The sequence below is a fragment of the Meleagris gallopavo genome, chromosome 4 (assembly GCF_000146605.3).
Source record: "Meleagris gallopavo isolate NT-WF06-2002-E0010 breed Aviagen turkey brand Nicholas breeding stock chromosome 4, Turkey_5.1, whole genome shotgun sequence".
In the NCBI taxonomy this organism is placed as follows: Eukaryota; Metazoa; Chordata; class Aves; order Galliformes; family Phasianidae; genus Meleagris; species Meleagris gallopavo.
The window spans coordinates 62,862,818-62,885,877 of NC_015014.2; the positions used below are offsets into that span (position 1 = coordinate 62,862,818).

A 23,060-nucleotide genomic window follows, 5' to 3' on the forward strand; every position below is an offset into this window, starting at 1 on the left:
CCATCAAGTCAGACACTAACCTGTATTAATCACGTAGTTTTTCCTTTGTCTTGGTTTGTACTACTCAAGAAGCTTAACTGAGAAACAGCTCTTTCCCATGCTTGGTTTATCTTCTGAAGTAATAGAGGTGATGTGTCAGATAACCATGAATTTTAAATTAGCATTAAGAATTGTTGTAATACACAGTGGCCTTTTTTTTTTTTTCCTGCGATTCTAGTATGTTTGCCTCGACTTTAAAAATATGCACAGGAAATCTAGGCATGTTCTTGATGTCCATAGAGCTGTCTTTTTTGATAAATTAACAATCTGCTTGGTTTTTTTTTTTTCCCCTCTTCTCTCTTCTCCATCCCCAAGTTTGACAGTTGTTGTACAAGTTTTCTACAGGCTTGCAGATCCTCCGTGTAGCTGAGACCTCCAATACAAAACTGAGAAAAATCTTATGCTTTGTGCTAGATCATTATTTCTACTGGAACAAGTCAGCCCATACATCAGCTCAATTTTCCGTGTCTGCTTCTCAAGTTATAAAAACGTTTCTTAACATAGACTACTTGATTTTTGAGGGATTTTCTGGTTCTACAAATCTGATTCTTCATGACCAAACTTTAGAACTTTAAATGGATATTCTTCTCCAGATATCTCCTTGAAACTAACAATGGTGAGACGCAAGAGTGGATGTCCTGATCCCAGACTCCAAAGGCAGCTCAGAGGACAGCTCCGTCTTCTGGAAAACGACAGCAGGGAAGTCACAGCAGTTTTCAGTGTAAGTGAATTGTTTTGGAGTTGCCAGGTGCTTTCATTCAGAGAACACAGCTCCATGCTGCTGAACTCATCTGTGAGATGCTTGGGTTCAGTTTCCATTTAGCTGATGCATGCTTGAATCTGAATGATCAGAATTTCTTTTTGCTTCTCCAAATCATCATTACAAATATCAAATCACTGAAAGAGGTGGTAGCATTGAATTTATGCAAAATAAGCCCGGCTAAGTAAGATATTTAAAGGTTTTAACCAATTTTTTTCTTCTTTGAGTTTCATCACAGGAAACTGTTTTTGTCTGCTTTATTGATCTGCCCTCATACTGGCTCTTCACTTCAGTTTCCAGTTGCATACACTCATTTGGCATGTAATTTACCTGGAAAGAACACAGCCAAAGAGGAAGTCTGAAGGAGAGTAGTATAAACATTGGGCTTCCTAATGCTAGAAAGCTATAGGTTTCTATAGGAAACTGCACAGAAGAGGGTTAGCCATTTTTTATAACTGTCTTTGATTTGTTTTTATATAAAAGCCCTGTTGTGTACAACCAATGAGGTTTACTAGAAATACAGTTTAAAGTCTCCTTTTTCCTCCCAATGGAAAAAGTAGGTTGATACAATTTGACCTTTGGTGTTCTTTTTCCCTGTCCTAGACTCCATCCCTAGGAAGCCCACCACTGACATCTTAATTAGTTATGACTTTATGACTGTCTTAGATGTATTTGCTTCTATGTGATTTTTTTCATGAACCCTCTGTCACCAGCCTGCTGATTTTGTGGCTGAGAAAACAGTCTGTACTCCTGCTGCTCTGATCCTGCTTTTGTTTAGGAGGAGATGGAGGAAGGGAGAGGGGTAAGAAGGGGAAGGAAAGAGCATACAAATAGACTAGAGTTGTGGCCGTATTAGAAATAGACTTGGGAAAAGGACTTTAAAGGAAGCAAGATTTATAATAAGTTTCCTTAGAATGTTGTTTTGATATTCAGCAGTGCGTGAAGCCCTTGAGGCTGAGATATTTTAGCATGTGTTGGCAATTTATTAATAGATTTCAGGCTCTTGTTAATATTTAATCTGGTGAAGTATTCACAAGATCAAAGCAGTGATGAGACATGCCTTTCAGAAGAGGCTTGAGGTGGACATTTATTTTCAAAAAGGAGTTACTATTTAAATCTATTCATGTTATGTGAATTACAAACATTCAGATTAATCAGAGTTAATTTGGAGATCTTTAAAAATCTTTAAAATTATTTAAGTAATAAACAGTGGATCAAGCTCTGTTTGTGGGTGTGGTTTTTTTTTGTAAATAACAAAGTGTTTGATAGAATTTTTTTGTAGATTCAAAATTGGTTTCTATTTTTTTTTTTAAAGATGCTCTTCAATTTTGTGATGAGTCCCAATGAAAGGTACAGCAGTGGAAAATGATACAGTAAAATGACACCAGTCAGCTATGCATCTGACTTCCGAGCTGCTGCTTCAGATACTTGAGTCAAATTTGGACAGTTCTATTTTTCTGAAAGATAACACCCCATATCATCAGAGAGCCCCGTTTTTAAGCAGCTAATGTGCAGTTAGCTTGTATATTAACAGTCTTTGTCTAGAATGTATGTTCAAATATACATTTCTTGCACTTATTTGAATGTTGATATAGTTCTCAACTTATAAAATTCAACATTATAACAATCATCATTGCTCATCTTAGTTAAATTCACAACTTACTGTCTCCCCATAGCAACATGAACTCTTACAAATGAGGAAATGATGTTAATGTATATTTTTAAAAGTAGCATTCGAATGTTTTTCATTAGTCTTAACACGTGGAAAGAATGAACTAGGGAATGACTGTCCCATATCTACTGTCCCACAGGACCAGTGCTACACGTAGCAAGTTCAGATATAACAAAGAGCATGTTTTAATATGCATACAGAACTCTGAGGTGTTCTGCAGAAAGATGGTGCAGATCTAAAATACTTAGGCTATGAAGCCTAAAAGTTAAGCTCAGATGACTTAGATGTTTTTAAACGTCAATAATAACAGCAACGACAACAAAAAATCCCTTCTGCTATTTACTGTTAAAGCCCTTACTTTTGGCAAAAGCAATTCCTAAGCTGCAAATTGCTCTGGGCTAGGAGGGTATCCTTGGAAAGTAACGCTGGATGCTTGCCTGGCTTTCACGCTCCGTATAGAGAATATTGGCCACTGTACAGAAGCAGATCTGAACCAGAGAGGCCTTTAGTCTCAGCCAGTCCTACTTTCTCTGTAAATTAACCTCACTGGAATTGTTGGTATAACTGTTAAGAATAAATCAAATTAAAATTTGGCTGGCTGTATGTTGTACATATCTGTGGAAGAACAGATATCTTACATAGGCAAAATCCTGGATGACTTTTTTTAAACCTCCTTAGTACATTGTATGTAAATGTGTTAACTAGTGAGAAATTGTGCTCAACTCTGGTAAAACTATAATTAAAACGTTGTTTTTTGATATTTTTCTTTAGGAGCTCTCTGCTAGATTGCTCTCTATTCACAGTGATCAAGATCTAATAGTGGTAACATTTAAAACTTTTGAAGAAATATGGAAGTTTCGAACTTACTACTCATTGGGTAAAGCTATTTCCCCATACAAATATGCTTTTTTTTTTTTTTATTCCTCTGCACAGAATTTCTGTTTGGGAACCTGCTGAAGAGTACTTTAAAATTCTTTAAAATATTGACTCCTAATAGTGATAAATAATGTGCTTGAACTTGGTACTGGTGATAAGGCAGAGACATCCCCCACCTCAGAGAGGCCCTGCCTTTGTCCCAGTGCTAGGCAACAAATGTCATCTTCCAAGCTTCAGAATAGCACTTCAGTGACTGCTCATCCTTCCTATTCATTGTAGCTTTAGACTCAAACTATTAGCTAATGTTTCAAATCCTTTAAATAATTTACCAACTACCGCATGCTGATTATTACAACCATCCCATATGTTCCTGTAACTGTGATATAATTTCAAAAGCCTTGAGTCCTAATATAAGGGGATCCAGTTTCCAAGATCAAGCACTGTTGTGATTTACTTAACATCGTCTCTGTCCCAAAGAACTTACTGTCCTGAAGCACAGTAGCTGCTTAAATTGGCACAGCTGATTTGGGCAATAGGTTTATGATGGATTATATTTTGAAATTATTTTCAGTTACCTGTTCATATCAGATGCTAAGCACCTGTTGTTCAAAGCTTGCTAGTGATTACCTCTGTTTAACCCTAAATCTTTCAAATATGGCTGAACTATGGGGAACTCTTGTAAGATATGGTCTGTTACTTCAGCAATAGTAGGCACGAAGAATTTCTGTACTGCTCAGAGGTAATATGTGACAGCTAAGCACCTGAAGTAGTGATGTATGTATGTATGAAATGTAATGCATGAAACTCAATGAATGAAATTTTGCCATTATTATGTAGTAACAAGAGTTATGTATTATGGGTTAAGCAACAGTAATGTCATCTGAATGCATGCCCCAGTCTCAGTCTTTCTGAAAGTTTTCTTATATAATATAGTAATACTGCAAGGAAAACAAAGTCTTAAGTTTTTTTCCCCCTAGGTTTTGTAAACCACTGCATGGAAAACTTATTCCTAGATCAATCTTTCTGGCTGTATTCTCAAGAGGAGGAAGAGACAGGCATTGAAGTCTGGATAAATGAAAAATCATTAAATTTAATGTACAGAAGTTTGCTAGTACAAGAAGGTAAGGAGGATTCTTTGCGCAAAAGTTAATTTGAGAGAAATATTTTTCTTTAAAATCCTACAAGCAAATCTTAAAACTCGCTTTAATAGTTACTGAAGTTGAAATTTAAACGTTTTTAATGTATGTAATAGAAACACAGAGAGAAAGGAACAAAAACAGAATTCAGTAGAATCAAAGGCGGATTAGTGAAAATCATGTACAACTGTGTCCATTAATTGGATGCCCAAAGGATTAGGTAGGGATGTGCATTTCAATTTACTTAATATTATGCTAGACCCTGTAGACATAAAAGAGATTACAGATAGTTGCCAGGCTCATGTGCTTTTCCTAAACAGCATCATCTGATGCTACTGTGAGGCAGGATGCTGGGGTAGGAGGGTTGTCAATCAATGTAATAGAAAAAGTTCTTGTATCCTTTAGAGAATATAAATGCATATATCCAGGTAATCTGCTGCAAAATATTGCAAAAAGAAGGTGATAGAGGATTCTGTGCTTCATAGGATGTTGTTGTACCAAAACAGAAACTAGACAGCAATGCATGAAAATCTCTCAAATAACTGGAAAGAAAATATCTGTGAAATCTCAGATTTTCAATCTTTAATTGAATACTGTTCTTGAAGCAAGTTTTAAAGCTTGTATGACACAAAAACATTACATAAATTGCATCTGCTACACTGCTTTCTTTTTTAGGGGCATTTTTTGTTCTATGTCCTGACAATCTGGTAAGGAAGATAATGGCTACAGACTGCAAAATAAACACTTACTTTGAGACTGGGACTTTTACTACCAATGTAGCAGATGGGTCTGTGGATGGTGACATGACTATGCTGTCTAACGTTTCTCTGGAGCCTTTGATCCCTTTTCATCAGTAGGTACCTGACTCAACTATTTTATATATGTTTCATATGCATGCCCCTACTTTGAGACAGAGATGTCTCTAATGGCAGCTTGTTGTGTAACATCCCTTTTCCATTAACAAGGAGAACAAATGCTCTATTTTCTTCCATGCTAAGAAACTGAAATTAGTTTCAGATGCCTGTAGTGCAGCATTTAAAGAAGGTGGTTTACATTCTTTAAGTTGGATACAGCCTTTTTTTTTTTCCCCTACAAGTAAAAAGAAAAAAAACCTTTGAACTACTATCACTCTAAGTTGTTATTACTCAAAATGTAGCTGTATATGAAGTTTACACTGTTGAAATTGAAAGATACTGATTGGGAGAGGTGAATCTTGTTGTTTTTAAATGGATTTAAAATATCACTGCTGCTGTTGCAACTTCTAGTTAAACGTTTCATGCACACTAAACTTTCTACTTTCAGGTGGTTTCTTAAAGTATATTCTGATCCCATTGATGTTACGTACAAAACTGAATCTAAATCCATCAGACAAGTTGGTAAGATGTTCCAATAAAATATCAGCATTTTAGAAAATTCACTTACTCTATGCTTTCATTAGGACACCCTCTCAAGTGTTCAGTATCTTTTTTCGTTGTATTAGGATGGGAAAACAGCTTTCAAATTGCATTGTGGTCAAATTAGTGAGGGCATAAATCTCTGTCTATGACAAAGGAGTTTTACTAACTATATGGCTAGACGTGTCTAATTTGAGTTTAAACTCTGAAGGCTTCTCTCCTTTTTGTCCTAAATATTGTGTAAAGCCGACATGCAAAGTAGAAAAGAGTAATTTGCCTCTCTAGATTTGAAAATAAACTTTAAAATAAGAATATTCACTGATGTAATTTTTGTGCCCTTTTCACATGTACTGCTTTATCTAATACTGCCAGAGAAATAAAACTCATGCAAGTGGGCTCAGGTTAGAGAGTAAATATGGATTATTTTCTGCCATATATGTCTGTCTTAATATTGCATGGACTGCTATATAACTGCATTTTATCTAATATTGATTTTGTAAGTTAGTTCAGAAGCTTGTGCTTCCCTCAAGAAGTGGGGAAAAGGGACTTAAAGAAATTCCTACTGTCATTCATGATGGAATAGATTACAATTTTGAAAAGATTTTAGACCTTGCCATCTAATGGCTGGGAAATAGCCACTGTGAGCTTTATGTTGTGCTATTCACAACTTTAATTGCTTAAACAAACTTTATCATCTTTAGATGCTTCAAATCTTGCTGTGTTGGATGTACAACTGAGGGATTCCAGGAAGGTCTCTTGCTAAGTGCATTTTTCTGCTAAGTTGCTATTCTATTAAATGCATTGCTAAATTACTGTATCTACTGCAAATGTTATTTGTCTATCTCTTTATTACACAGCAACAGGATCCTGTCTAGCTGTGATGAATTATGATAGTGCTGTGCCTGAAGAGATTAGTTTCCAGGAAGGGGACAAAATTGAGATCCTTGGCTATTTAATTGAATGCATGGAATGGTTTGTTGGAAGACACTTGTTTACTGGCCATGTAGGCTTTGTAAAGACAAGTCATGTTAAACTGGATTTACCTGGAAATAAGTAAGTGACATAACTCAGAAAACAAAAGAGGCTTAGTGTACAATTAACAAATGTCCAATTAGAAGACTGGCATGGTTAAGATGGTATTTTACAGGTTTATAGTTAAAAAGATTATTGTGGTGGAAAGAGACAATCAAAAATGAAATGCTCACCCATGTCCTAGTTTCACAGTAGAAAACTCCAATAGGAGGAATCTCTAGAAAGAGATCCTTCCCCAGTGGCAGTCAGCCCTTAAATGGGGTCTAGGAGGCCCCATCTGCGTAAGTATGATTACCATTACCAATAATGAACACAACAGAACCTGCAAATCATGCATTAGAATCTCCAGCAAAATCAAACTTCAGTGCCACAGTGAGCTACTCAAACCAAATCTGTTCTCTGATTTGCTCCTTTCTTTGTTAGAACAGACCTGGATTTTCTTAAAGCAGAAGAGTTATCTTTCTTCCCAAAAGAAAAAAATGTTGAAGAAGTGATACATTTGTTGAAACAAACCTCTATAACAGATGTTTGTTCTGTGTATAGAATAGGTAAGTGTGAGTTTTGCTCATTTTCACTATACTAGTTATATGTGAATTTCCTCTATCCATACTATAAGTAACTTTTTTTCTTTTAATGAAGTTCCAGCCATTTAGCTACTTTGAATTATGCTGGCATTCTGTTTGATCACAGAGATGGCATTTAAATAATCTTTGCTACTTTCCTGCTGATGCATGACTTCCCTGCAGAGCATGTACAAATCCTCTTTTGTCCATTTTCAAGTGAATCAAACAGCAGGGTTTCCAAATGCTGTTGTTGAACTGAACAGATCTTCAAGCATTCAAACGTCAAGAGTGGTGCATTAGACAAGACAGCATATTCAGCTAAATATTGTCTGCTTCATGTTTTTCTCAGGAAAGGTGGCATGATATTGACAGCTAACGCAAACATACACCTCTTCATGTTTTATTTAACTATCAAAGAGATAGCAAAAGAAATAACACTGTTAGTTGCACCATCTCTCTAAGCACTCATGCTTGACATAATGTAGTTGAGACAATTGGGATTTCCTCTTTACAGACTTAATGTAGGGCAATCTGACAGACCTGTCTCACTGAGCTGACCAGGAGCAGCAATTTCCTATCCTGCCACAGGTTGATCTGTGGCCATGTGTACGTTTGCCAAATATCTTACAGGTTTATCTTCATTAGTGCCATCTAAGAGCCCATAGGTCCCAACGTGAAAGGAGCCAGTGCTGAAGGTTTGACTCATGCACTAGCTGGATTTTGCGAGTCTGTGTGCATGCAGACAATAACTTAGGCATGCCACACATTAGGTGCAGAACACAACTCATGTCAGTGAGCAAAACAACTCTCTTACTTCCTCTCTCAAAAGAAAAACCTAGGAGAAAAATTTTAGACCTCTGCTAGATACTACAACTGTCTTCTGAGCTTAATGGAGACTTGCTACATCTCATCTCTTTCCTAATCCTTAAAACAGCCATCTTTACCGCTTTTTTTTTTTCTTTTAAACTGTTCAGTTGGTCAACATAACTTGATTTACTGAAAGCAAGTGTGACCTGAGTAAATATCTCTATCAGTTAATGAGACATATTTATTTACAAGCCCTTCCTCAACTGGACATTCAGAGCATTAAGATACAATTACTATTGTAAATATCTGTGACATTTGGGCAGAAAACTCAGGAAAGTATTTAGAGAAAAGAGATGCAGAAGTAAATAGTCAACGAGAGGTGAATCACAAAATCTAGTAAAATGGCTTTCTAACAGCTTAAATAGTCCTAGTTCTGTGAGCCTATGTGACTGTGTAGATATCCTTCATGAACTTAGTACCACTTACATTGCATCCAGTGTATGCACGACACTGGATATAATCCCGTAATGAAGTATGGAAACTGGAATATTTTGAGAAATATTTCCCACATAAAATAGTAATTCTGAAACATTCTACAGGTGTGCTATGCTAAACACTTAAATCTAGGTCTATGGAACTATAAACAAAATTGGAAGATGCATCCCTTAAAATAACAGATATATTTAGGCACATTTCATCTGAATGTTGGAATGGTCACAAAGGCCTGTAACTGTTACCTATACAAATTACCAAAAACATGTTTTTTCCTTGGGAGTGGTGGTAAAATTTCTTTCAGCAGTATTTAAGTATTTTTGTACCTGATTTTGGAGGTGGAGGGAATGACTGTATCTACACTGCTCCTTTGTAAATAGGCAGTATATGCATTCAGGTTTAATGCAGCAGCGATGCATCCTACATGTAGAACAATTTGACTTGAAGATTTAAATCTAATGCTGTATGCAAAAATCTCCCCAACATGCTCTGCAATGTTAGTTGTGTGGCAGTGATAACCATGCAGAAAGCAGTGAATATTATATATGGGAGGGCAAGTCCTGTAGCATGTTAGCTTTGGGTCAGACATAGGAAATTCATCCTTTTTAAATTTACAGGACACATCCAATTTTTCCACCACAAGGAACTGAGAAGTCTTATTTTAGGATATTTAAGGCTGAAAAAGAACCAAGATACCATAACTTGCATGGCTTTTTTTTTTCTTTCTTACAGACCAATTAGAAGAACAAGAATTCCAGAAAACGTGTGAATGTGGTAATAAATATGCATATGATTTCAATATAGAATTAATGTTACTTCTAATTTTTTGCTATCTTTGCCAGCTTTTCTCTTTCTAATGTCTTTCCACATTCTTACTTTTTCTCTCATTGCTTCTCTACCTTTTTACTGGGTTTTGCTGTAAGATGTTTTGGGCTTTTACAAATATTAAATGCCTTTCTATCCAGTTGACCTTGCCATCTAGTTGTCAACTGTACAACTTGTTTTTACTGCTATGACCACCCCACACATTATTGTTTATGAGACACCTAGGAAGTGTGTAGTTTAAATTCCAGCAGATTTTCAGTTTGCTAGAAAAAATCCCATAAATATATTCCCCAAAGGAGATACTTTCAGAGTGCAGAATTATTTCTAAACGGCATTTAGCTGCTAAGCTGTTACTATCATTGCATTATTTTAATGCCATTTTTTGTATTTGATTCTGGTGAACAGTTCCAGAAAGCAAGTTCCAAGGAAAGCTGTCTAAATCTGTACCTTCAATAAGCTACTGTTGGTGTTCAGCTGTTAGCTTTACACTATGATCACAACCTGATAACAATGGGGAAACTGAAAAATGATGTCTTTTCTTTAAATTTGGACAATAACAGCAATAACACTATAGTAGAATTTAGATCAATGATCACATTGATAGCCACAAACATTGTAATTGCATGCAGAAAATCTGTACCAGCAAAGCAGCACCTGCTTCAGACTTCAACAGTGCAATTAGCTCAATTTTCACCATCCCTGGCTAATCTGCCTTAGTTTCCTAGAAGAATTTAAGCATAATTTATTCCCATATTCACACTTAGGGTTCCTTGAGACCTTAAATCCTTTCTAAATTCATGCCCAGATTACCTTGGGTCATTTATCCAGCCTCCAATTCAGACCTTGGACATTTCCAGATTCTGGTGATCCTTCTGCTTACCTTGTCTGAATTGTAATTCTCTGACAGATTTCTCTCTCATAAATACACAGCGAAAACAGAAGATATGGACCAAAAGTGTATATTTTAAGTATACACTCAAATACAAAGTAGTTTGGATCAGCTTAATAAAATAGATTTTGGTGATGGGGCATATGTGAAACAAGCATACTGATGAGCAGTCTGTTTACATGTGGCAGGTTCCTTTTATTCCCCATTCCTCTATTTCCCATACTTGTTCCTCTCTGACACATCTTGATTTCTTTTTCTCTAGCTTTCATTTGTCTCCCTAACATACTGCTTTCCTAACAGCTAGTGTTTTCATAATGTCTTCTACTGATAGATAGCCCTGTTGGTCTAAGAAAGACCTTTGCGTGTATATACACATTAAATAGTGACCTGTAATTTATTTTTGAATTTCAGAAATTCCATGTCTATATTCTAATACGGTAACCACTAGCAAGAAGAATGGCAAGATAGAAGAATTTGTGGAGAAGTTCAAGAAATTAGAGGTCACACAGGCAGAAGGGCCAGCTACAGAAGGAAAGGATTCTGCCAGCTCTTCACATATGGAAATCTTTCCTTCACCCAAAGGACCTTGCTTCTACATATATCAAGATGATGGTCAAAAATCTGATGTCTTTGAGTCATTGTTACTTTTCTTAAATAGCAAAGAGTATGAGAGTGATTTCAAAAACCTGTAATGATTTCTCTTATACGTTCATTAATAGCATGTTTTATGGTTTTTCAGAGGAAGATGAACTAGTCAGTTTTTTTAGTTTAGCAAGGGAATTAGCAAAGAAAGCAGGTATGTCATGGGCACTAGCAAGGCTCTGCTTTCTCTTAGGCAGGCTGAGTGTTAAAAAGTGAAGTTTTCCCAAGCTCGGGTTTATTTTGAGGAAGCTTTTGGAGCAGTAGCTGGAGGATTTAGCGATTTGTACTTTATAATTGCTCTTTACACAAATCTAACAGTCATCTACTTGACACAGAAGAACAAAGAAAAATGTTCTCATGTTTTTGACAAGGCTACATCTCTTCTCATGGGAATTCCCAACCACATTTGCAGTGCTGACCTGGAGTCAGATATTCTAAAGTATGCTCTGAAGAGGACGATTTTGAGCCAGAACAAACATGCAGAGGCTAGGGCGTGCTTTTTACTGGCAAAACACTACGCTGCACGCAAACAACATGAAGAGGCACTTCCCTTCCTAGAAAGGCTGCAACTGTTGTCTAATGACTTGGGTTTACAAAACAACTTATCTAAAAACTGTTATTTCAAACTAGCAGAGTCCTACGATGAGAAGTGTTTGCCACACATTGTGTTAAGCTGTGTAAAAGTCTCCTCTTCCCAGAACTCAAGTACTCTAATGGATTCCCTGAAAAGGATTGATTTAGTCATCAGAAATGCTCCCAAACTCTATGGCTTGAGAAAACTCAGACAAATACTTCCATCTCAAATTGCACCTTACCTCACACAAGCACTTTCCTCTGCATTTACAAATGAGCAGCAAGGACTATGCAGCACCATTTATCTTAGTTTAGCAAAACTGTACAGCCACCACAAACAGTATGAAAAAGCCATCGTTTACATGATGAAAGCCCTGGATTCTGATACTTCTGCTAAGCCAGAGGAAACTATTAACTACTTGGTTTCACTTGCTTGGTTATACGTTCTTTACAGGCAGTATGATGTGGCAGCAACCATTTTAAATGCTGTTGTGGACTCCTCGTGGAGCAATCCTCAACAGCTAGGTGTTGCTTATAACATGCTTGCTATTGCTTTGAAAAGAACAAACGATACCAAGAAAGCTGCTGAAAACTGCTACAAAGCTCTGCGTCTTTCTGAAGAAGCCAATATGACTCATAACCAAGCTATATCCCTGGCTAATTTTGGAGTACTCTGTCTACATGCAGCAGCCAGTAAGCTGGCAGAGCATTATTATATCAAAGCAGTGAAGCTGTTTGCCAAACTTCCAAGTATGGACTGTGGTCAAGAGTTTATCCAAACCCTCCTTCAGTTGGGACGTTATTATGTTAGTAGAACTCAAAGAGAAAAAGGAAGGTTTTATTATGAATGGGCATTTTTAGTTGCAATGGAGATAAGCCATCTGGAAAGTAAGTGCTGGGGCTTTTGGGAGCAGTGTTTGTTATAGGGGTGTATTACATTTTTTTCCTTAAACGATGTTTTATTTTCTGTTGTTTGACAGCTATCAAAGTGATTGGAATGTTTGTTCCATTCTATAATGGGGAAGACATAAATGCATGTTTATTTGCTCTTTTGGTACTTTTTAGGTTTGTCAGAAATCATGAGATGGAGAAAATGTACGTGTTAAGAAACAACTAAATAGTTAAAAAAAAATAAATCCAGACACTTCTATGTTCAGTAATACTGATAACAGCTATATCACTGGTAGTAGAAAAAGAACTAGACTCAAGTTAAATACATGAAAACAAGGGTAATATGAATTAATTTTGCATAAAATAGTTCTATTTAGAAGAACTATGTTATATTTGTTTTTGCTGCTGTGATTTAGGTAACCTAAACATTAATGGTAAAAGGTTTATTTTATTCTGGAGATAAACTTCTAGCTTTTGTTAATTTTGATGAGGTTGAGGAAGTTGCTGGTGGAATCTTTTTGTCATTGCTTCTATTTTTATTCACTGACTGTGCTGGAATTGTGAAACGATAGGATGAATTATTTTAAAGGTAACTTGACTTTCATTTTAAAATAGAGATTCATAGTACTGTTGTGTGTCTGTTCCCCTAGGTCAACTTCAAGCAATTAAACTGCTCTGTCAGTTCTACAGTACAGTTGTTCCCAATGAGGCTCAGTGTGTCATCTACAATGAGTACCAACTATCTTTAGCTAGAAAGATGTCCAATAAAGTTCTGGAGGGACAAATTTTGGAAACCATTAGTCAGCTCTATTTGTCTTTAGGAACAGAAAGGTAAGATATGCTGAATAACTTTGTTTTTATCCTGATTTGAACTTTTATATCACAGTGAAGGATCTCAATCTTTGCAGTAGTAGTATATGACCAATATTTTTCACTTTGTTTTGCTAACATACTTCACTATAATGGAAGCTCCTACAGTAGTGGAGACTTCTGGTCTGCTTTTTAATTTATTTATTGGTCAAGATTTCAAATTAGCTGAAACATGTAGAACGTTTAAAATAGGTGGAAAAAATTACTGCTTTGTGTGCAACTAGTGCATGGAATTTACATGTGCTAGGACTCTGGTTCCCAAAGACCACTGGTTCTGTGACTTGAGAACACTATTGAATAATAGCAGGCATTCAGTATGACATTAGACACAGCCTGACCTGTTCCATCTGCTGTTCTGCGTTATGGATTACTATATGCTTCTACCTGCTGTGAAAGCAACTTTGCTTTTAATGGTACGTTTTAAAATACTTATTTTGTTTGTGGAGGAAAATGCATTGGGTCGAGGCAATGGGAGTCTATCACAAGATGGATAGGGAAGGATTTAGTAAATAAATCTGGAGCTCAGCCAATCTGGCAGGTCTTTCCAACACAAACTGTGAGCACTTCTAAGAATGCTGTGCCCTTCCAACTAAAGAAAAGACTCACCAATGGTCTTATAATTTGGGTGCTTCACTCCACATCTCACCTCAAAATTTTGTGCAAGTGTGGATTAGTCTGAACCTTGCTCAAGCCACAGCCTAGGTGATACTTAGAAAATATGTATTTCAGACATTATTTCTTTCTGAGTCTTATAAGAAAAAGCGGAAACTACACAAGAGTTTAAGATGAGGAATTTTTTTCCCCCCCATGTTACCTGATAACGATCTAGAAGAAAATAGACCAAACAAAAGAAAGAAGAAGAAGACTGAGGTGCTAGTTACTAACAGAGGATAGTTGAGAAATTGTGGTTGTGCACTGAATGGAGGAAATATTCCTTTACATGAACATAAAGCTTTTCTAATTATGAAGACAAACTTTCCTGATTCTGAAGAGTCACCCTGTGATGAATAGTTTTTACCCCATTTCAGGGCTTACAGATCAGCTCTTGAATATACCAAACGAAGTCTTGGAATATTTATAGATCTCCAGAAAAAAGAGAGAGAGGCACATGCTTGGCTACGGGCAGGAAAGATATATTATATTCTGAGGCAGAATGAGCTTGTGGATCTCTATATTCAGGTATGTTATCAACACAGTTATGCACATGTCATTGACATGCTGCAGGTGGCATGGTTAGACTGTGTAATTTTAACATTCCCAGAGATTTTGCCAACTGACCTTCTGAACACAACACCACCATTTATGTACTAAGCTTAACAGCTGAAAGTCTGAGTGTTATCCTGTGCTGTTCCATTTTAATCTGTTGCTTGACTTCATGCAGATTCTGGGTGGTGAACTTTACTGCCTGTTTCAATGCAAATTCTGTGTTCTGTGCAGTTCTTCATTTTATTACATCATTGTCTACTAGGTCTGCAACAGCACAGCAAGCATATCATACATGCTTGCTATATGCTAATGGGTACAGATACTAATCATTGCAGGCTGGTGGGCCAGATCCCCAGGGAAACTGCTGCTACAACTGTTGCTGTTAGCAGACTGTAAGATGGCCTGAAGGGGTGATCTAGTCCTTATGACTGCTGATACAGAATCATCCAGTGTCTATCAGAGCCACACTGCAGCGTACATGTGAGCCTTACAATTGTCTGTATTGCTTCCAGCCAATCGTGTAGGTATTTGGCAAATTACTTCCTGCTTTTGTAAAGGGGTTAAAAATATTTGTCTGCTGTAAGGGAGAGTGCTGCCTTGTAGAACAGGGTGTGTGTAGAATTTGACCTTAATAAGATCTGAGTCTTGGCTGTTTGAGTGCTTGGTGTTTGAGTGGTAACAAAAATATGATCATAAAATAAAAATAAACTGAGACCCACTTTTTAGATGTACAGCTTCCAAAAATATGGTACAACAGTTCTTAGGGTGTCTGAAGCCAAAATAAGCTGAAAAGGATCACTGCTATTGAGTTGAAGTAGGGAGCTGGACTTACATTAATGTAACACAATTTGAAAACCAGAAATCACAAAGCCAAAGCAAGAGTCATCATGCTTTGTGTGTAAGTCCCCTTTCCCATCAATATCATCAATATCAGTACTGGAGTGTCCTGGCAACACTCATTTGCTTTGGAGCAGATGCATACATGCTTCCTCTCCCAAAATCCTTCATACTGATGCAGTATATACTTAGTTTAGAACAGCAGGATAATGGAGCTGTGTTTAATTAAAAAAAAAATAACTAATCTATCTATATATAAACTGTTCAATTAGCTATATCTAACTTGTACTCATAATTTATTCCCATGAAAATCTTGATCTTAAATTTAATATTTTGCAATTATCGACAGCACTATTGGTGCCCTGGTGTAGTTTTTTTGTTTGTTTTTGTGTGTATGCTGACCAAGCCAGCAGAAGACTATTGCCAGAGAAAGGAAGACCATACCCATTTACATGCCCTGGTTCCTATAGTATCTTTTCAACTTCGAGCTCCTTAAAAAGAGGGTGTATCAAAAAAGACAAAACATGGTGTCAACAAGTATAGCTTTTCCTACATCTTAACGAGAAGAGTCTTTAACAAAATCATTTTTTTTCAATTGCTAATATTTATATACATTCATTTATTTTAAACAAAGAAGTAACCAAAACTTTCTTTTACCTAATTCCATTTTCAGGTTGCTCAAGATGCTGCTCTATGCACAGGAGATCCAAACTTAACAATGGAATTGTTTGAAGCTGCTGGAGACATATTTTTTAATGGTAAATGGGAAAAGGAGAAAGCAGTGCCTTTCTACAGGGTTTGTGCATTTTTTTTTTTCCTCCACTGATAGTTACATGCTTTTCCACTTTGTAACAGGTGTTCTAGAAGTCCTCTTAACAAACTTATTGAGACTTATCTTATACCCTAATGTTAATAGATTTCACCTGTTTCAAACCTTTCTTTTGGGTTTAAGATGTAGAATATTCAAAAAGTAAAGCAAAAGTTGCTTGATGTTCCATCAATGGAAGTTTGTCAGTACACATCTTGTGGTTCTGCAATACCTCAGCTGCTCTTATGCATTTCAGGACAGGGCTCTTCCCCTTGCTGTTGAGACTGGTAACAAAAACACTGAACTCAGATTATGCAATAAACTGGTGGAGTTGCTGGTGAATCTAAAGGTTTATGAGGAAAGCATGGAATATGCAAAAGCATCTCTTATGCTCAGTGTAAATTTAGGTAAGACAAATTTCAGTTACATCTGGATATTATAATTATCTTCAATTTAAGGCAGAATTCTAAAAATGTTTTCTTCTACAAATTCTGTCAGAGTTACTGCCAGGATTTCATAATAATGCTATCATTGATATTTTTGCCTCTTTTCAAAAATGAACAACTTATTGCTGCTCCTTCAAACTCTAAGATCATACAGAAAATCTTTAGTACAGCACAGAATTAAGCCTGGGATTCCATGCCCAAATTCAATGTGCTTTCTGACAGGCAAGCTGTAATACTCGTGAATTTTGTGCCAAGAGGCTTTCAAGTGTCAATGTGCTCTTTTCAAATTTGCTAGTAGCCTTGCTAGCAAGCACACCTAGGAAAAAGTAATTAAAAACAGTATGGCCTGTTTCCAAAACAATATTCTTTGAAGTTTTGAGGACTGTTCAACTGATTAAGAATGGTCTAATTTCTCTGTACCTGCACAGACCTGTCATTTTTGATCAGTCTGATTGTTGGTTTTTGTGATATAATTTCTGATAGAAAGTTTTTACTGAAAAGGATAAGGGAGTTTCTAATCCCATTATCTTCTACATTTTCAAGATAATCTACTTATATTTCTGTAAATATGCACAGTACGTATGTATCTATACACGAAAAGTATACGTGTATGTAGTTATTTCTTAAGAAAATCCCAGTGTTGGTGATATACAGCAGTTTGAAATACAGAAATTTTGTGGGATTTCTATTTAAAAGAAAGAATAGCTTTAGGGCATGCATCTATTGAGGTCAATTAGTTATATTCAATAAAATACCATGTAGATATAAAACAAAACAAAAAAAAAGCACACCATAGACATTTCTTGGTTTGAGATAATTTGAATTCTTTGTCTTTTTGGTTTTATCCCAATTCTTATCTCATTAGGAAATCAGCTAAATGAACGAATAGCTTACCATCGGCTGGCTGCCATCCATCACCATTTGGGTCACTGTGAACTAGCTGAACACTTCTATTTAAAGGCTTTGTCCCTCTGTTCCTCTCCTCTGGAGTTTGAGGAGGAAACTCTGTACTACGTCAAGGTGTACTTGAACTTAGGAGACATTATATTCTATGATCTTAAGGTAAAAAACACTAAAAACTGCTGTGGAAAATGATTACACATAGCAATGTTTTTTCATATCATTTTACTCAATCATTATTATGCATTTAGAATCTAAGTAATAATGTGAGAGAACTTACTGAAGTTCAGTAACTATATTTTTCTGGTGCATTAAAACTGAGCTTGGGTGTCCTCTCACACAGCTGTACTACAGGGAGTGCTATCTTTCTTTCTTTTATTTCAGGATCCCTTTGATGCAGCAGGCTATTATCAATTGGCGCTCGCTGCTGCCATGGATTTGGGCAATAAGAAAGCTCAACTGAAGATTTACACAAGACTTGCAACAATCTACCACAACTTCCTTGTGGATCGGGAAATGTCTCTCTTCTTCTATCAGAAGGCAAGAACCTTTGCAACAGAGCTGAATGTTAGAAGAATAAATCTAGCTCCTGATCAGTGTTATAAGAGTTTATAAGCATCTTTGAAGACTAAAATCTTACTACAGAAGTAACTGCAGAAACGCTGCACTCACTGGAGCATGCAGGATGTATTGTTTCATACAGCACATGCTGTGAGTGAGATTTTAGCATCCCAGGGGAAATTATCTGTTTTTGTGATAGTGGACTGCATTTCATTGTCTCTAAGATACACAGTCTTGTCCTTGCTATTTGAGGTTCAGCCTGTAAACTAAAAAAAAGAAAAAGAAAAAAAGTCTTTATTCTTTTTCACTATCAGTAAAGAAAAACCTATCTGTTTTTGTCTAGTTGCATATTGGGAAATGATAAATATATATATGAATGAAAAGTATTTAATAAAGCATTGTAGAGAAACATTCAGCACTGACTTTCTTTGTACGACCTTGTTCATACATGGCCTCACTATGGAATATGCTTGCGTAAACACTTCTACGTCATCAAGTAAACTAGATATTTCAGAATTGGTTTGATCAAGTTCCTCAGCCCAGCCATCATCCCTCATTTATCAACAAACTCATCTACTGAAGAATGTAATTAGCCCAGAATTCTTGAAAACACCAATTAGTGTCCAGAAATGAAGTCTCCAGCAATATATATATTTAAGTTGTATTTCTGTTCATTTCAGCAAATGTGTGAAGGCTCTCCTTCTCTTTTCAAAGACATTTTTAATTGACCTTTTTCAGAGCTGTCAGCATTGTCTGCAATGACTTAATACAGAATTTTCTGCCATGTATCATTGCATTACAGTGAGAAAAATGTACTCCTTCACATTTGTTGCAAAAATACATTGTTAATTTTGGAAGTAGTTCTAAATCTTTGTTCCTCAAAATATTTTCATATCAAAGCTATATGAGAAATGACATAGTGGATTATGTTGCATGTATTAAATATGCGTGTCTAAGAAAAAAAGTCTGATAAAATTATGCATTCTGAGAAATTTTTAAATCATCTCTCCTTTCTGTAGAACAACTTCATACAGAAACAGGTTACTGGGTTTTTAAAAGACTTTATGAAGAATAGAAGTTTCTATGGAAGATGTCAGAAATCAGCTGGGAGTTGTTGGCTACATATTTTATGTTGTCAAACCTGGGGAAAGCGAAAGGTGCAAGAAAAAAAGTATATTTAAACAACTTATATGTTCTGGTCTGGTAGCTATAAATTCTCATTACCTTGGTTCTTTGCCCAGGAATCTTGCTTTTACTAAAAAGTCATTCACAGCAGAATGAACACTTCTCATTTATGCATTCAGATATCTGACATTTGTCATCTCCCTGGCCTTGTGAATTCTTTATTAGTTTGTTGACTTCTTCCACTAAAGAAATAGAGTATGCTTAACTATATGAAGATAGATGACACTTAGGATACTTTCTAGAGAGATGGGAAGAGTATCTTCTTCCTGAGAGCTACAAGCACTACTAATGCAGCAGATAGTTGACACCGTCAGAATAAGTATCAAGTACTTATAAGAGAAAATTTGACTATCTAGGTATACAAGAAAAATCTGTAGATCTGTTTTTGGCTCAAAGGACTAGAAAGTGAATTACAGATTCATCTCTGGCCGCTTGGACTTAAGCTCTGCATATCTGGTAGTTCTAGAAGGCTTCTTGCATGTTAAGCGTATCTCTGGTTTTCTATTCCAACACTGTAAAGAGAACTTATATGTTCCTGTGTTTTCACTTTCACACAGAGGATTAGATGCTAAAAATTATGAAAGTGATAATCTATTGTTTGTAAATATTTGATTTTAAAAAAGAAAAAACATTAAATTGGAGAGCGAATAAGCCACTTAATGTCTCGATTGCAATTCTGCACACAGTTTTCCTGAACACACAGACTTGAACTAAGCATTAAAGTTGAAAGTTTTAATGTGCAGGTAGCTTGGAAACTTAGATTCAGACTGGTATTATGCTATCCCAAAAAGAATGGGGAAATTCATGTCCGCTTCCTTGCCTAGGCCTGAAAATTCAACAGAAGTCTTGTATTTTCTCAGTAGAGCTGGAAAAACTGTGGATATTACTCTCTGTTAATTAACTTGCTTCTTAGTGCTTGGTAGTGTCTCTGGTTCTGATTACTGTTATCACAGGCAGTCTCTTCCTATTCTGAGAAAGGAAGCTGCGTTTCTTAATCCACAATTTTATTCTTCTGATAACACTTGCCTTCTTTCTAGCACTGCTACTTCTTATTCTTGCCTTGATTCCACAGAATTCCAGAGGCAATACAGTCATTTGTTACTAAATCACCCTTTAAAATCAGAGCTTGTGCAGTTTATAGCAAATGATTTCATGGGCATTGCCTTCAAGCCAGGTGTACAGCATGAAAAATGTAGCCAGATTTCAAAAAGCAGCACCTGAATACTCTCTCTTTACTTTGATGACATGGGAATTATGACTTTTCCTACTTAGTGTGGTTAAAGAGAGTCATAGACATAGAACTTCAAAGAACTTCATCTCTGCCAGATGCCTAAACGGCATTTAGATTTTCAAAAGTTGCTTCAAAACCTGTTTGATTTTTAAATATGCCTTTGTCCCCAGAAATGTGATACATGAACAGCAAAGTTGAAATTCACACATTCTGGGAATAATCGAATCTGGGCTAAAGTATTTTACTACTAAGTTTTGTTTCATTTGAGTAGGAGTGACAGGATTCACCTTCCCTTCAGGAGGACACTAGTCAGAAGGCCATACTGCCTCCTAGCTTCAGAGAATGGTCAGCAGCTTACAATGAAGAATGCTACAGATGGATGAGATGAATCTCACCTGGCATGTTTGCTGCTTCAAGTCTAGAGAATGTCAGACTTTTGCTCTGTTTTCTCATAGCTGTTTTGTAAATTATCAATTTTGGCTAGGTGACTGGCAGAACATTCTTCAAGTTTAATGAAGCAAAAAGGTGGAACAGCATGGTATCTGGATGCCTCATTAGAGAGTATAAAAAGCATACCTCTGCAGAGTGTTTGTTAAAAAAAGGCAGTGAGGAACTGGACATTTGGATGACATATAAAAAAAGACACATGAAAAAAGACACAGGAAGGAGATGTAGATTTGGTGGGCATATACTTAGCACTAGCTGTACAGCCATTGAATAGAAAAAAAGTTTGATACTCATTTAATGAGCCAAAAAAAGCCCTGATGAGATGTTAAAAGCTCTGCAGGCCCTGGCACATAGGGTATTTCTGCCTGAATTGAAAAAAGAACAAGCTTCTGCTTACAGGAAGGCATGGATTGGTGAGCAGCTGCATACCTAGAACCCTGTCAGATTCCAAGTTATACACTAGTGTTTTCTTATCCATAAAGGACATATGTTTCCAGGTGTCCTTCCTGCATTTTAAAATAGGATTTAGGAAGGAGGATTAAAGAGAAGGAAGTGGTAGTCTTTTTCATTTTCCTTGATGCTACTGCTATTGTATGGAATACTTAAGTACTGGAAAAGGATCTCCTTGATCTCTCCATGCATTCCTCAGCCTGTAGAAGCTCCCATTTCTGAAGAGGAAAATACAGAGCATCCTTATCAGAAGGCTGGGTCCATCTCTCCTGGTTAGATAAAATGGCATGTCAAATCATATGTACTCTCTGGGGATGTGTAAAAAGGAAGAACAACTCTATTCTCTCTGGGCTAAGGGATTCACTAGGGAGCAAGAGAAGGTTGATCTCCATCACCAGTGCTCTGGAAGACTTGTTTTAAACACTACTGCATAAAATACAGCCTCTGGATTAGAAATTAACGTGGGATTCCTGGATATATGGAGCTCAGTCATCTGTTTATTTCTTTTTTACTTAACTAAGAGCTCAATTGTTTTTTTCGTGTCCCTATATTCGCAACTTTAGCCTCTTCAGATGAGTTCATGCTGATTTTACAGAGGTCGAATCCATTCATAAGACTTGTTTTTCCAGGACGAAAACATAAACCATTACCAGTCTAAAAGCCTGCAGCCACACGGTGGCACTCTCTGACTTTAAATAAAGGTCCTCACGTTGCACATGCTTTCTCCTTTATTCTTCCTTTCCAAGCAAAGTGTAACAGCTACTAAAATCAAACCAAACCCTTCCAAAATGATGCTGGAAGTCCTTTTGTGGCTTCAAATCCCTTTACTAGGAAAGAAGAAACACTGTTCTTCCCCAGACAAGCATCGGCGTGCTCTTCAATGAGGGAAGTATGCTCCAAGAAATCAATGGGACACTTGGAAGGAGTAAAATGAAATAATTGCATTAAGCAACTCTAAAATACTTAACGTTCCTATCTACATCCAACCTAGATAAAGCCATCATCTGGTGTGCAAATAAAGTTTATTGTAATGGAGAAGAAACCTAGAAAAGGATGCCAGAGGCAGGCACACACTGCAAATGTTGGTGTTACTTGGAAATGGTAAACTTCTGACAGGTACCAAAACAAATGTCATAGGAACTACTTAGTAGGAAACTGGTGCTATGGTGCTCCAGGTAGTAAGACTGAAAATAATTAACATATGAAAGCCAGACATACCACTTTCCTTGATAATGTACAAAAAATGTTAGTGGAGTTGGAAAGAGTTTTAATATATATTTTTCCATCTTGTTGTTAGTCTCAGCTGATGTTCAAAGGAGATGTGACCCTAAATATTTCTGTTTTCATTTTGTTATTTCAGATAACAAAGTGAACAAAGATAATGTTGAATTTCCCAGCAGATTTTTCTCTATCTAGCACTTTGGCACTGAAAAGACAGGTTAAGTTTCTCTTGCAGCACAATGACATACTACGTGGATTGTATCTTCACATGAAAATGCAAACTAAATGAGATTAATCTGACTTAAAT

General features: G+C 36.4%; 1 protein-coding gene across 1 annotated transcript in view; it reads left to right on the top strand.

The window, feature by feature from the left end:
• The window catches only part of SH3TC1 (SH3 domain and tetratricopeptide repeats 1), a 29,414-nt gene extending 10,780 nt beyond the window's left edge, over positions 1 to 18,634 (top strand). The window contains 17 exon segments of the mRNA XM_010710496.3: positions 633 to 760; positions 3,243 to 3,348; positions 4,325 to 4,468; positions 5,159 to 5,336; positions 5,786 to 5,859; positions 6,735 to 6,930; positions 7,333 to 7,457; positions 9,504 to 9,545; positions 10,897 to 11,174; positions 11,176 to 11,338; positions 11,341 to 12,588; positions 13,242 to 13,422; positions 14,490 to 14,640; positions 16,178 to 16,300; positions 16,569 to 16,719; positions 17,624 to 17,820; positions 18,043 to 18,634. Coding sequence (XP_010708798.1) covers positions 633 to 760; positions 3,243 to 3,348; positions 4,325 to 4,468; positions 5,159 to 5,336; positions 5,786 to 5,859; positions 6,735 to 6,930; positions 7,333 to 7,457; positions 9,504 to 9,545; positions 10,897 to 11,174; positions 11,176 to 11,338; positions 11,341 to 12,588; positions 13,242 to 13,422; positions 14,490 to 14,640; positions 16,178 to 16,300; positions 16,569 to 16,719; positions 17,624 to 17,820; positions 18,043 to 18,273 — 3,716 coding nt within the window. The 3' untranslated portion in view covers positions 18,274 to 18,634.
• Positions 18,635 to 23,060: the final 4,426 nt, after the last annotated feature.